The sequence below is a fragment of the Squalius cephalus genome, assembly GCF_949319135.1.
Source record: "Squalius cephalus genome assembly, chromosome: 8".
Taxonomy (NCBI): domain Eukaryota; kingdom Metazoa; phylum Chordata; class Actinopteri; order Cypriniformes; family Leuciscidae; genus Squalius; species Squalius cephalus.
The window spans coordinates 38,560,515-38,573,271 of record NC_137129.1 but is presented as its reverse complement, the minus strand read 5'-3'; the positions used below and the strand labels follow the sequence as shown (position 1 = coordinate 38,573,271).

General features: G+C 36.1%; 1 protein-coding gene across 2 annotated transcripts; it reads right to left on the bottom strand.

The window, feature by feature from the left end:
* Window positions 1-767: 767 nt before the first annotated feature.
* On the bottom strand, window positions 768-11,767 carry LOC307163582 (CD209 antigen-like protein C). 2 transcript variants are annotated; one of them, XM_079879699.1, is made up of 6 exons: window positions 11,667-11,767; window positions 3,353-3,454; window positions 3,060-3,140; window positions 2,742-2,917; window positions 2,536-2,648; window positions 768-1,499 (listed from the first exon to the last, which is right to left on the bottom strand). In XM_079879699.1, the coding sequence occupies exons 1-6, from the start codon at window positions 11,716-11,718 to the stop codon at window positions 1,307-1,309; spliced, it is 717 nt and encodes a 238-aa protein (XP_079735825.1). In that variant the 5' UTR covers window positions 11,719-11,767; the 3' UTR covers window positions 768-1,306. The 2 variants fall into 2 exon arrangements, with proteins under 2 accessions (XP_079735825.1, XP_079735826.1); XM_079879700.1 differs by having other exon boundaries at window positions 771-1,499; window positions 2,742-2,902.
* Between the last annotated feature and the right edge of the window lie 990 nt (window positions 11,768-12,757).

Below are 12,757 nucleotides of genomic sequence, written 5' to 3'. Positions count from 1 at the left end.
CATAGCAACGCTTTGGCAAGGACACCTCAGACTGACAGATGCGTAAATAAACTAAATAAACATGAATTTAGGATACTTTAGTTATGTACACACTGTCATGTTAATTATAAACAAATGCATTTGATTTATTGACCACAATATTATCATTGATATTTGTTTGAGAGGGGCACTTTTGATTAATTTTGAAAAAGGGTATGGGCTCGAGCCCCAGAAGGTTGATAATGTGTCATGTTCAACAGTCAAATAAGGCTACCAAGGCTAGCATCATTTTGCATGATTTAAAAGCAATTGTTTTTTTTTTAATGTTACATAGTGGTCAACGAAATAACAAGGGCATAGATCATCTGTTTCTGTTATTCTATTATACCAGCTCCACAAAATATTATATATAATGGCAAAAACGTGTGGAATTAAGAAATTATTATATTAATCTATATTATACTATATTAAACTATATAAACTATATTATACTATTATATTATTAATTATATTATATTATATTATATTATTAATAATAATATAATATAATATAATATAATATAATATAATTAATAATGCATTAAACTCGTGGCCATTAGAATAACCGTATATAATTACTCTGACATACATGTAGATAAATCACATTTCTGGTATTCTGGATTCACAAAAGTTTCCTGCAGTTTGTAAGTTGTATTGGTGTTGTAATAGTGCCCTCTTGTGGAGAACAGGAAGAATGACCATGTGACAACGGACCTAATGAGTTTATGTATCATGATCTTAAATGTCTTGTTAGTTAATAAGTAATTTATTGGAATATAACATTGAATACAATGAGTCTAAACATTTAATAGACTATATAGTCTGGTGCTGTTTACTATGGAAATAGCATTAGTTATTATTATAGCAATAGCTTTCCGCAATTGTTTGGACACTAAAATATGTTTTATTAGCCAAACATCGTAAACCATGATACAATTTTTCAAAATAAAGAGTTTCACAAAACTATAAACACTATTCCTGCAAACCACTACAAACCCAGACATTTTAACAATAAAAAACACAGATGAGTTTTTTGAATTTGGATCCAAAAAGAAAGTGCTCAAATTAGAGGAAGAGAAGTACAAAAAGGTGGAGGCGAGAGAGGAAAGCAGTGAATACGGTCCGTTTTCAGCTCATCTGTGTTCTTTGTGGCTTTGAGGATTTAATCATTTGAACTAGAGAGCTTGATTTTGTCATAAGAGTTTGTGGCTTAGACCACTGAGATTGTGTTAATAGTTTTGAGAAATGTTTCTGAGCTATTGAGAAAAGCTGTAATGATAGGCCTCTTTTAGTTGTCATCAGTGAAGGTGGATGAAAATGTCTTTTCACAGATGTACTTTTTCTTGTATTTACAAGAAGCATCAAACCAGTAGTTTAAAATCTCATTCTCATATCCCAGACAAGCACAGTCTTCTCCAGAAGAATCACCTCCACTCGAGTTATCAGGTTCATCTTCCCCAGATTCCTTTTTGAACCAGAACCTTCAGAAGCAGGAAACAGAAGTAGTATATTTCAATCAGATGTACAGATGCAGTTTTCTCAGTTCTCAAAGTTCTTTTTCACAGACATTAAGTATAAGTTAAACGAATCACATTGAAACACAAGCTAATGCAACATAAAGTGGGGTCCAAAATTCTGACACCACTAGTGAAAATGCTTTTATTTTTCTAATTTGATACAAAATTTTAATTACAAATGATATTATCAGCTTAGCAATTTGAGTGAAAAGTTGAATTGAAAAACTAACATGAACGCGAGAAAGTATTTTGGTTCGTGTCTCTTTTGCTTTAATAACAGCAGAACTGGAGCCACTGTCAGTGATGTAGTGGTGCCTGGAGAAGTGGGTATACTCTTAATTTTTGCCCCCAATATTTTTTTTAACATGTACATGTGACATGTAAGACTAGTCTTGCATATTAGTTCATCCCAAAATGGGCCAGTAGTATTTGCACATTATCACGTAACTTTTGCTGCTTGACTTCACGGAGAAAGGATCATTATGAAATTAATATTAGCCAAAGAAAAGGTGTAGTTTTTTAAATTAATACTGGCTTTTAATTATTTATTAATACTAAATAATTATGAATTTTGAGTGACTATTCCTTAGTCCATCATCCACATGTGAAAATTGGACAACTATTCAAGGGATCACTGCATCACTGTCTTTACTGGGTGGGTGTTTTCACACGCACATCAGAGGGGATTTAGAAGTGTATACCTGCGTATACCCTGCACTACACCAGTGGCTACTGTACATGAACTAAACCAGATGATCAAGTTCTCCAGTAGGATTTCAGATGTTCCAAAGAGCTTCATCTGACTGTCTGAACACAGGAGTTGAATAGTGACCTAAAAATCTGACATATTTCTTCATTTTTATGTTATAAGTTATGTAATTTTTGTATTTTATTTTGAGGATTAATTGGAAAATGAAAACTAAAATTGCAGTGTTATCTAGACTTCTGGATCTCACTGTACATCACTGAACAGTCGATTGAAGACAAAGAAAGTGCTTACTTCAACTGTGTTTCCCTGAGCGTTTGGTTGTTCATCCAAACCCAGTGTCCCTCAACCTCCAGATCATTAAGACCAATCCAGTGCGTCTCGTTAATTTTAGACACCAGAAAATCCTAGTGGAGAACATTTACTTTTGTCTTATTGCAGTTGTTCAAACAGGATCAAGGTTGTTTAATCTTCTATTATATGAATTATTTCTAACTCACCTGTACTTCTGTGTTGTTTATGGTGACCAGATGAGCTTCTGATGCTACACATGAATCACGACTCTCAAACCACGTCTGCTTTACAGAGGAGAAGAAATAACACTTTCCACGACGTGGTGTCCAACCCTCCTCGCAGGGCTTACAAGATGGAGTTAGGAATTCTGAAGCAGTGAATTCTGAAAGTCATGTTTAAACGAAGCAATCTCTGCCTTTAACAGTACAGGAAATAAATACAGAACCCAGACCACTGACCAAAGAAAGCAGCAACCCCATGTAGAGAAAGAGTGAAACAGCTTGAAAGTAGGTCAACCCACTCACCAGTGCAAGAAGAGAGGCAGTTTTTAACTCTCTGGTACTTGTCTAAGAGCTCTCTCTCAGAGTCTGATGATGCAGAAGACACTAATAAACAAATCAGAGGTTGTTTTAGTCTATAAAAGCCCGCTGGTGCCTCTGGGTAATTTTTTTTAGCAGCTTTATATCTGTCAAGTGTTAACAATTGCAAACCAAAGGAAATCAATCATTTAGCTGTACCATAACTCTTGTGTATAACTGCCTTAAATGTGGCTGTTATCATCAGAGCAAAGATCAAATAGAGCAAGAATTATACTCACACATGAACCCCAGAACACACAGACCTCCAAGAGCCAAAACAAGAGAGACACCGAGGACGATCAGAAGAACTTTAGTCCGCTTTGAGGAAGTAACTTGATTCCCTGTGATTAGAAATCAAATGTGATGACTGAATTCCAGCGTGATTCAATTGTACAACGTTGATTATTTAATTTAATTGGCAGAATAGTTTGGCTTGAAAACATTCACAGATCATTTTAACATATACAGTTTGACAACTTGAGGCTCACTCAGTGAAACCATTCACTCGTGTACTGAATCTTCAGTCCAAGTCTGCAAAAGCACATTATACGCTTTGAACTCAGCCTGCAATTGATTTGATCTAATCCATGATGCAATGTATCTGAACAAGATGTCCATGACCTCGGCAGAAAATGAGGCCCACAGCATTAAAGATACAGCAGAGTCTTTAATTTTACACATGGGCACTTTTTTATCCCTGTATGAACCAAACCCATCTTAAGTGTTTGCTGCCAAAAAGCTCTTTTTTTGTTTTGTTTCATCTGACCATAGAACGTTTGAAAAGTAACTGACACTACTGGAACCTCAAACGGGACGGGTTCTATGGTCAGATGGGAATCTGCAGGATCTGAAAAGATTCTGTATAGAGGAATGGTCTCTGATCTCTTGTCAGTTATTCTCCAAACTCATCAGGCATTATAGGAGAAGACTCAGAGCTGTTATCTTGGAAAAAGGAGGTTGCAAAAAGTATTTAATAAAAGGGGGCAAATAATTGTTCCCAATGTGTTTTGGAGAAAAACATTTATTTCATTTTTTATATAATTTATTTTCCTATCATGTGCGAAGCTCCATATGAATTTTTGAAGTAATTACAAAGATTTAAACACCAAAACGACATAATACTAGATGAGAGAGCGCGGTGTAAACAACCTTGTTGAACTGCATTATGCCAATAGAGCATGAATATATCTAGTAAAAGAAATATCTGCAACTAAAAACACAGGTGTTTTATACTGAGAATGAGAAAGCAGTGTGTGATAGGAACCAAACACAAATAGAAATTTGCAGGAAGTTATAAAAACCTCAGACTCAGTGATCTCAATCACATTTTTTTCCCCAAATTGCTTAGACACTAAAAGTGAAACTTGAGGTTCACTCAGTGAAAACATTCACTCATGACTCATGTACCGAATCTTCAGTCCAAGCCTGCAAAACTACAAGCACATTATACGCTTTAAACTCAGTTTGCAATTGAAAAACAAACTTTTTGCAAAACTCTAAACAGCCCAGCTCGCCCTCCCCCTCCTCCTGTGAGAGCTCTTCGGCCTCTGCCACAACGCCAGGGCCCACACACCCTCCTCCATCTGCTCGAGGTGAACCAAAAACAACTGATACCAGCACTCAGTGATATGTGTTGGGTCCCTGCTATGATAACAGTAACTTTCTCAAATGTTTACAGAACAAGCGGGAACCCAGTGTCCCTGTATCTTTCTCTATTGCTGTTCTATTACAAGATAGAATGTCTAAGGCCTTCAATAGCCGTACAGCAAACCTAACTAATCTGGTGCCTATTACACGTCAAGCTAAGATTGATGTGGGGACAAAAAGTAAGACTGTTAAGTTAGCACTTTTAAACATTCGCTCACTTAAAAATAAATCACTTCTAGTCAACGACTTAACCACAAACAACCTGGATTTTATGCTTCTAAATGAAACCTGGCTAGAAGACAGCTGCAGTGCAACAATCCTCAATGAAACAGCCCCTCCTAACTTTACTTTTATGAGTGTCTTCAGAGCTGTTAAGAGAGGTGGGGGTCTAGCTGCTCTTTTTAAAGATATCTATCAATGTAAGCAAATATCATTTGGGACTTTCCCGTCTTTCGAATATCTGGGTATTGTGTTAAAAGGTGCTCCACGCATTTAACTTATCATTATTTACAGTACAGGCCTCCAAAATACTCTCCAGCCTTTGCTGAGGACTTTACAGAACTGTTATCAACAATTACCTCAGAGTTTGACTGTTTTGCCATTGCTGGAGATTTTAACATCCACATAGATAGTGCAGAAAACAATATGGCAAAAGAAATCAAAACTGTTTTAAAAACTTTTGATCTGACTCAGCAAGTATATGGACCCACACACACAATCGTGGACACACTCTAGATTTACTTATCAGTAAGGGTCTAAACATTTAATCGATTGTTATTAAGGAAGTAGCACTGTCTGATCATTTCTGTATTTTCTTTGATATATTGATCTCTCCTGCCACTGAAGCTAGATCTGTGTCTGTCAAGAAGAGATGCTTAAATGAGAACACTAGTGTACTATTTATGAAGGCTATATCCTTAACACCAAGCATATCTGCAGACTCTGTTGATTTTCTCCTTGATTCTTTTAACTCAAAAGTTAAAAGTGTAATCTCTTTTGGATTGGGTCTTAGTTTCTCACCCTGAACGAATACTTAAATCTGGGGTTCTACCAGACTGCTTTAGCGATCACCACATGATTTATTGTATTTGGAAAATTGTGAAGCCACGTCTCCCTCCTAAATTTATCAAGATAAGGCAAACCAAATTCTTCAATAGTGACCAATTTTATTAATGATTTGCAACAAATTAACTGGTACAGGCTCAATTTAATTCCATTTATTGATGATGCATGGCATTTTCTATATACTGAGCTTCTGAATGTTATAAATAAACATGCTCCTTGGACCACTGTTAAAGTTAAAGGTAGTCATCTACCGTGGATAAATGGAGACCTTATTAATCTCTTTAAACAGAGGGATAGGGCTTGGTGCAGATTTCGAAGTACAAAACATACTGCTGACTGGGAAGAATACAAACGATTAAGGAACATTTGTACTATGCAAACGAGAAACGCTAAATCAAATTATTTCAGAAATTGTCTAACAAATGATTTTAAAAACCCACGACGATTTTGGAAACAGGCTAATAATGTACTTGGAAAATCAAGAAGGGCTACAACTAATTTGAACCTGAATAATGGAAGTATAGATGATTCTGCTACTATTGCTAATGCCTTTAGTCTGCATTTTTCCCTAACACCACAAGTACAGACTTCTACTTTTCAACCTGATTTGACTCCTTGTTTCCAGCCAGGCAGTTCTTTTTCATTTACTGAGGTCAGCCCAGCTGATGTGCAAAGGGCCATAAGTGAATTGTCCTCTGTCGGTGGTGCTGGTCCAGATGGCATCGAGAATAAGTTTATTAAAATTGGTTCTCATGTACTAGCAGTGCCGTTGGCCTCACTTTTCAACTTGTCGTTTTCTTCTTGTAAATTTCCTTTAGCCTGGAAATGTGCTAAAGTTATCCCACTTCACAAAGGTGGTGATTCTGAAAATATTAATAACTACAGACCTATCTCAATCATCAATAGTGTTGTTAAAGTTTTTGAGAAAATTATCTTTTTCCAATTATCGAATTATTTAGCTGACAATAACCTATTATCTCAATGCCAATCTGGATTCAGAAAACAGTTTCTACCACTACAGCACTTCTTAAATTTACCAATGATGTGTTTTCGAGTTTTGATAATCGTATGTGTACAGGTGCATTATTTTTAGATCTTACTAAAGCTTTTGACTTAGTTGATCATTATTTACTTTTAGACAAATTGTATTCTGTAGGTCTGTCTATCTCTTCTTTGCTTTGGTTCAATTCTTATTTGCATAATCGTCGCCAGTGTGTGTCCTTTGGGAGCAGCATCTCTAATTTCACTGACATTGACAGAGGAATTCCTCAAGGTTCCTCTCTCGGGCCTTTACTTTTTTCGATATTTATCAATGATCTTCCGCGTAAATGCACTGAATGTAATATTCAACTTTATGCTGATGACACGGTCATTTATTGTTCCAAACCTAATATTTATGACATCAGTACTACACTACAAAACGGTTTTGATTCAGTCCAGCGGTGGCTATTGTCTAACAAGCTTCTACTTAACAAATCAAAATCATATTTAATGCTTTTTCAAAAAAAGCACAATCCTTCATCTGAAAATTCACTAAAAATAAAATTTCTTGATCAAACTCCTATAAAACCCACTAGACAGGTTAAGTATCTTGGCCTTTGGCTGGACTCTGATCTTTCTTTTAGCACTCATGTACATAATATAATTAATAAGCTCAACTGCTCACTTAGAATTCTTTACCAATCAATTAATTGTTTTAATTTTTCCGTCAGAAAAAGAATTGTTTCTCAACTTTTATTGCCTATCTTGGATTATGCCGACACTGTATACCAAAATACTACAGCCTCCCGCCTCCAGTCTCTTAACACTGCCTACAATAGCCTGTGTAGATTTATCCTCCGCTGCCCCTACAGAACACACCATTGTGAAATGTACCATCAACTGTCCTGGCTGACCCTACCAGATAGAAGGCATTTTCATTGGTTACAATTTATTTTTAAATGTATTTATATGGACTATCCTTCCTATTTAAAACAATATCTAACTCCATTTAGGTCATTTTATAACTTGCGACACAATAACCAAATTTATTTTCTTATTCCTCATATCAATAAAGAAATAGGAAGATATGCATTTCAATACAAAGCACCTTATGAGTGGAATAATCTTCCAACTTCAATTCGCTCTCTGACTTCCTTTCCAATGTTTAAAAATGCCCTTGTTCAACATTTTCAGAATACATGTAATTGTTATTAATTTTTTTTTTTTTTTTTTTTTTTTTGCTATCTTTTTGCTGGTTTGAGGGTACAGGTCAGGACAGATGCTGGAGCATTATCGGTGGTCACTGCTGCACTACTGCTCAACAGCTGTTACCACTGAGAGAATAGAATGGATTAAATTTACAAGGTATTGCTACTGACTTATAAAGCCCTAAACGGCTTAGCTCCAGTTTATTTAACGGATCTTCTATCGCCCTATAATCCATTGCGCTCTTTAAGGTCAGTAAATTCGAGGCTTTTGGTCATACCTAGGATATCCAGATCCACCAAAGGAGGGAGAGCATTTTCACATTTAGCTCCAAAACTCTGGAATAGCCTTCCTGATACTGTTCGTTGCTCAGACTCGCTCTCCCAGTTTAAAACTAGATTAAAGACGCATCTCTTCAGCCAGGCATTCATATAATACTTTTAATCTTACAGTTAAATCCGACCTCTAGTTCATAAACGCCAGAGGAGAACTGGCCCCCGACTGAGCCTGGGTTCTCCCAAGGTTTTTTTTTCTCCATTAGGTCACCTGATGGAGTTTTTCGGTTCCTTGCCACTGTTGCCTTTGGCTTGCTCAGTTGGGGATATTTGGGAATATTTAATTTAATTAATCAATCAACGATACTATTGATCAGCATTACCAAACGTGGACGTTCCACTAGAAACAAACATTGATGTATTGTTTTATTACTGTGAAGCTGCTTTGATACAACCTATGTTGTGAAAAGCGCTATATAAATAAACTTGACTTGACTTGACTTGACTAAATAGAACCTATTTTAAGCATGGTGCATTAATTCTCTGCATTTATGTGTGCATACGTGTTTACTGTTGTCCAGATGTGTGTTTAGCACATGTTTACTCTGTTGAGTGATGACTGAGCAACCTTTGGAGAGTCTTGTATGAGTGAATGTCTTGTTTGTATGAGTTATGTATTATATATATCTGCACTTTCTATTATCATAATGTGTTTCTGTTCCATTTGTGTATGTGTTTTTTGTTTAACTTTACTGCCGCTGTAAAGTCATTGTCAATTTTTGTACCTGGACTTGAGGACCCCCTTGAAAACGAGATGGTTCATCTCAAGGGGTTATTCCTCGCCAATAAAATAAATGTCAAACAATTGATGATATTGCTCCTGTGAAAGTCAAGAAGAGTGGCAGACAAAAAGCACCTTGGAGAAACTCAACAGCAGTGCAAAATATGAAAAGACAATGCAGAAAAGCAGAGCGCATGTGGCGGAAGACTAAACTTGTAGTCCATTATAACATCTACAAAGACAGCATCCATGCTTTCAATATGGAACTAGGCAAAGCTAGACAGACTTTCTTCTCAAATATTATAAACAGCAATCTAAACAACACACGCACTCTTTTTGCTACTGTAGAGAGACTGACAAACCCCCCAAGCCAGATTCCCAGTGAAATGCTCTCAGACAACAAGTGAAGTGAGTTTGCTTCTTTCTTCTCTGAGAAAATCAATAATATCAGAAAGGTGATCAGCACATCCTTGAGTTGCTCTGGGGTCAGACAGATCAGACCACCTGAGAAAGTAGTTACTATGTCTGACTTCAAAGAAATTGATAGCAACATTTTGGAAGAAACTGTACAGCACCTTAAAACATCAACATGCGCTCTTGACACACTTCCCACATCTTTTTTCAAAAGTGTGTTAAACAGTTTATAAGCAGATCTTCTAGAAGTGGTAAATGCCTCACTTCTCTCTGGGAGTTTCCCAAACTCCCTGAAAACTGCAGTTGTCAAGCCCCTCCTGAAAAAGAGCAATCTGGATAAGACCATATTAAGCAACAATAGACCGATCTCAAATCTTCCTTTCATAGGCAAGATCATTGGAAAAGTTGTCTTCAATCAGCTGAACAAATTCTTATGCTCGAATGGATACACGCGCGTGATCATAGGTACTAAACCAATGCGCGTGAACTCGACAATCGATTACTATGGACTTCGACCGAAAACAGGATGTAAATACAGGTATTTGCGCTGGCTGAAATAACATCATTTTTATTCATATCTTTCACATCTACTGCAGTCAGATTCACCCGTGTTCAATCTGAAGGAATCACTCACATGACCTGTGCACTTGTAATGACCCATCAAGGATGTTAAGAGGCTAAAAGCAGGTTTAAAACTTGCCCCATTGAAGTCAACAGGGTGCAAATTTTAAAAAGAGGATAACACAGTGTAGGCAACACCGATTTTTGTCGTTGTTCTCTGTATTGACAGCACTCCAAATTTACAAAAAAATTAGATCAATGTTAAAATTGACCGGAGTTCTCCTTTAACATTATGTAGGCTAATCTGACGAAACGAGTTTATAACAGAAAGCAGGAACAGAGCGAAATGTTATTATTTCTTAATGCGAATAATGGGAGATGGAAACACATTTGCCGAATCAATTCTGACGTAGCGAACATTAAACCCAAGTGACTAATCGGTCATCATGCAACCCTAGGCCCATATAACACTGCACACATTACATTATTCCTGGACACCTTACATGACATGCTCACTAATGTTCAGAGACCAGAGCAGACCAGATACGTCATCATATGGGACAATGTTAGTTTCCATAGGGCTGCTTTGGTGCGCAACTTACAGATCACCCACTCTTCACTGTACTCAACCTCCCCCCATACTCTCCATTCTTGAATCCAATTGAAGAGTTATTCTCTGCCTGGAGCTGGAAGGTCTATGACCGTCACCCCCATCAACATATAGCCCTTTTACAGGCAATGGAGGAGGCATGTGGGAATATTGACCAGGCATCATGTCAGGCCTGGATACGGCATTCCAGAAATTACTATTTTGTCTTGGGAAAAAAAAAACACTTGTGTTTGTTTTGATGTGTGTAATAAACACCAATACTTGAAGTTTGGATCCCTGTACGTTTACAGAACTATGACAAAAGTATGACCTCAAACTGACATAGCCTACCTTGTGCACAGAGAAAGCAAAAGCCAGATGTGTTTTTTATTCATACCATCAGTGTGTAGTTGGCGCATTGTGTGCTTATTAATGTGATGGCTTGTGTTAACTGTTTGATACGAAAATACCATTTTTACGAAGGTTTGAAGAGTTAAGCAAGGTTTATTAGCTTTTGCAAGAGAACTACAATTTTTGCTGATTTGGTGAAAGGTTTTCTTATTTGTGTGTAGAGATTTTTGCAAAAAGCCAATAGTTACAAAAAATGTGCTTAAGCCATCAGAAAAAAACTGTAACATCTATATTTAGTTACATTAAATCAAAATACATTATTTTACAATGTGGCATCCGTTGAACAACCCTGTACTCAGGAACTATATCATTCTAATTATAAATTATTTAAAAGTGAACTGAATGAAAACAACAGCTGTTGATTATACAAAATTATACATGCAAACGTTTAGAAAAAGACACCCGTCTCATGTCTCTTTTAATGTGATCTCTTTTGGTATATTATAGTGGAGAAAACTTTAAAATTGATACACGTCAGCAAATTATATATATATATATTTCAAATATTTTATTTAAATTTAACAGGCCTGATGGAATCATATTATTCGAATTATTCACCAGTTAGGTACGAACAGATTGAAAACAATAGCTGATGCTCAGAAAAATCATAAATGCATTCTTACCCATGTAACGAGAACTTTTGTTGTTTGCAGAATTAACATAAATCATTTCCATTTTACTAACCCAACACGACAGCAAACTCTGAGCCCTGTGTGTTATTTTCAGGAAGGAAGAACCAATTTGGCATCAACCTAAGTTATAATAAACAGGAAGTAATGACTGTGAAAAGTTATTCATCTTATGGCATTGCAAAAGGCTAATTGTGTTGTTTGATATTAATTACTTCGACATGAATCATGCAAATACCTGGTGTTTCTGATGTGGCTTAAAACCTTATTCCAAAATGGATTAAATTAATTATTTTCCTCAAAATTCTACAAACAATACCCCATAATGACAATGTGAAAGAAGTTTGTTTGAAATCTCTGCAAATTTATTAAAAAATAATGTACATAAATATTCACAGCCTTTGCCATGACAGTCAAAATTGAGCTCAGGTGCATCCTGTATGGTATGTATCAACTCATCTTAGTTAAGGGAATAACATAGTTTAATATGAAAAAACGGTGGAGTGTTCCTTTAAAGTTTCCTAATGTTGTTTTGGAGTCTCCTACAACAGGTTTACATGCATCAAAGGTCAAAAAACTGTTTAATTTCCTCATAATATACATTTGCACATTACCACATTTTCAACAATTCTCAAACGACTCAGATTAATCAAGGTAAAGTAATTATGTTCCCTGTAAATTATTTTTTTTGACTGCATTATAATGATTTCTTAATTCAGAATATGATCAAGATTGCGTAGGTGGATGTGTTCGGGGAATTTGCCTGTTAAAAGTATAACATTTAAAGCCCCTTAAATTAATGAAATTAATTAACTCTAAAAAAGATTTGTTCATTTTGATGAACAAGATCGAACAAGAGAGACAGTAAAATGATCCGAACTTCCCAACACTAGATGCTATCCAGTGTTCACAGGAATCAGCTGCAGGTTTGAGGTTTAAGTTTTCCCTGGTGTCTGCGCGCGCAATAAGTGGGCGGGCAATATGCTAATGTTTCGTCTTGACGTCACAACGAAACGGCTTATGACTCGTTTAAAAACAATTCATTTCAATGACTGAGTCGACTCTTACTTTTGAAAGACAATAAC

Bases quoted from the DNA above. Each gene is read 5' to 3' on its own strand.
- LOC307163582 (XM_079879699.1), bottom strand. From the start codon at position 11,718: ATGGAAATGATTTATGTTAATTCTGCAAACAACAAAAGTTCTCGTTAC. The intron at 3,141-3,352 runs GTGAGTATAATT...TTTGTTTATTAG, and splicing joins GTGTGTTCTGGGGTTCATGT to TGTCTTCTGCATCATCAGAC. The intron at 2,649-2,741 runs GTGAGTTAGAAA...GTTCTCCACTAG, and splicing joins TAAACAACACAGAAGTACAG to GATTTTCTGGTGTCTAAAAT.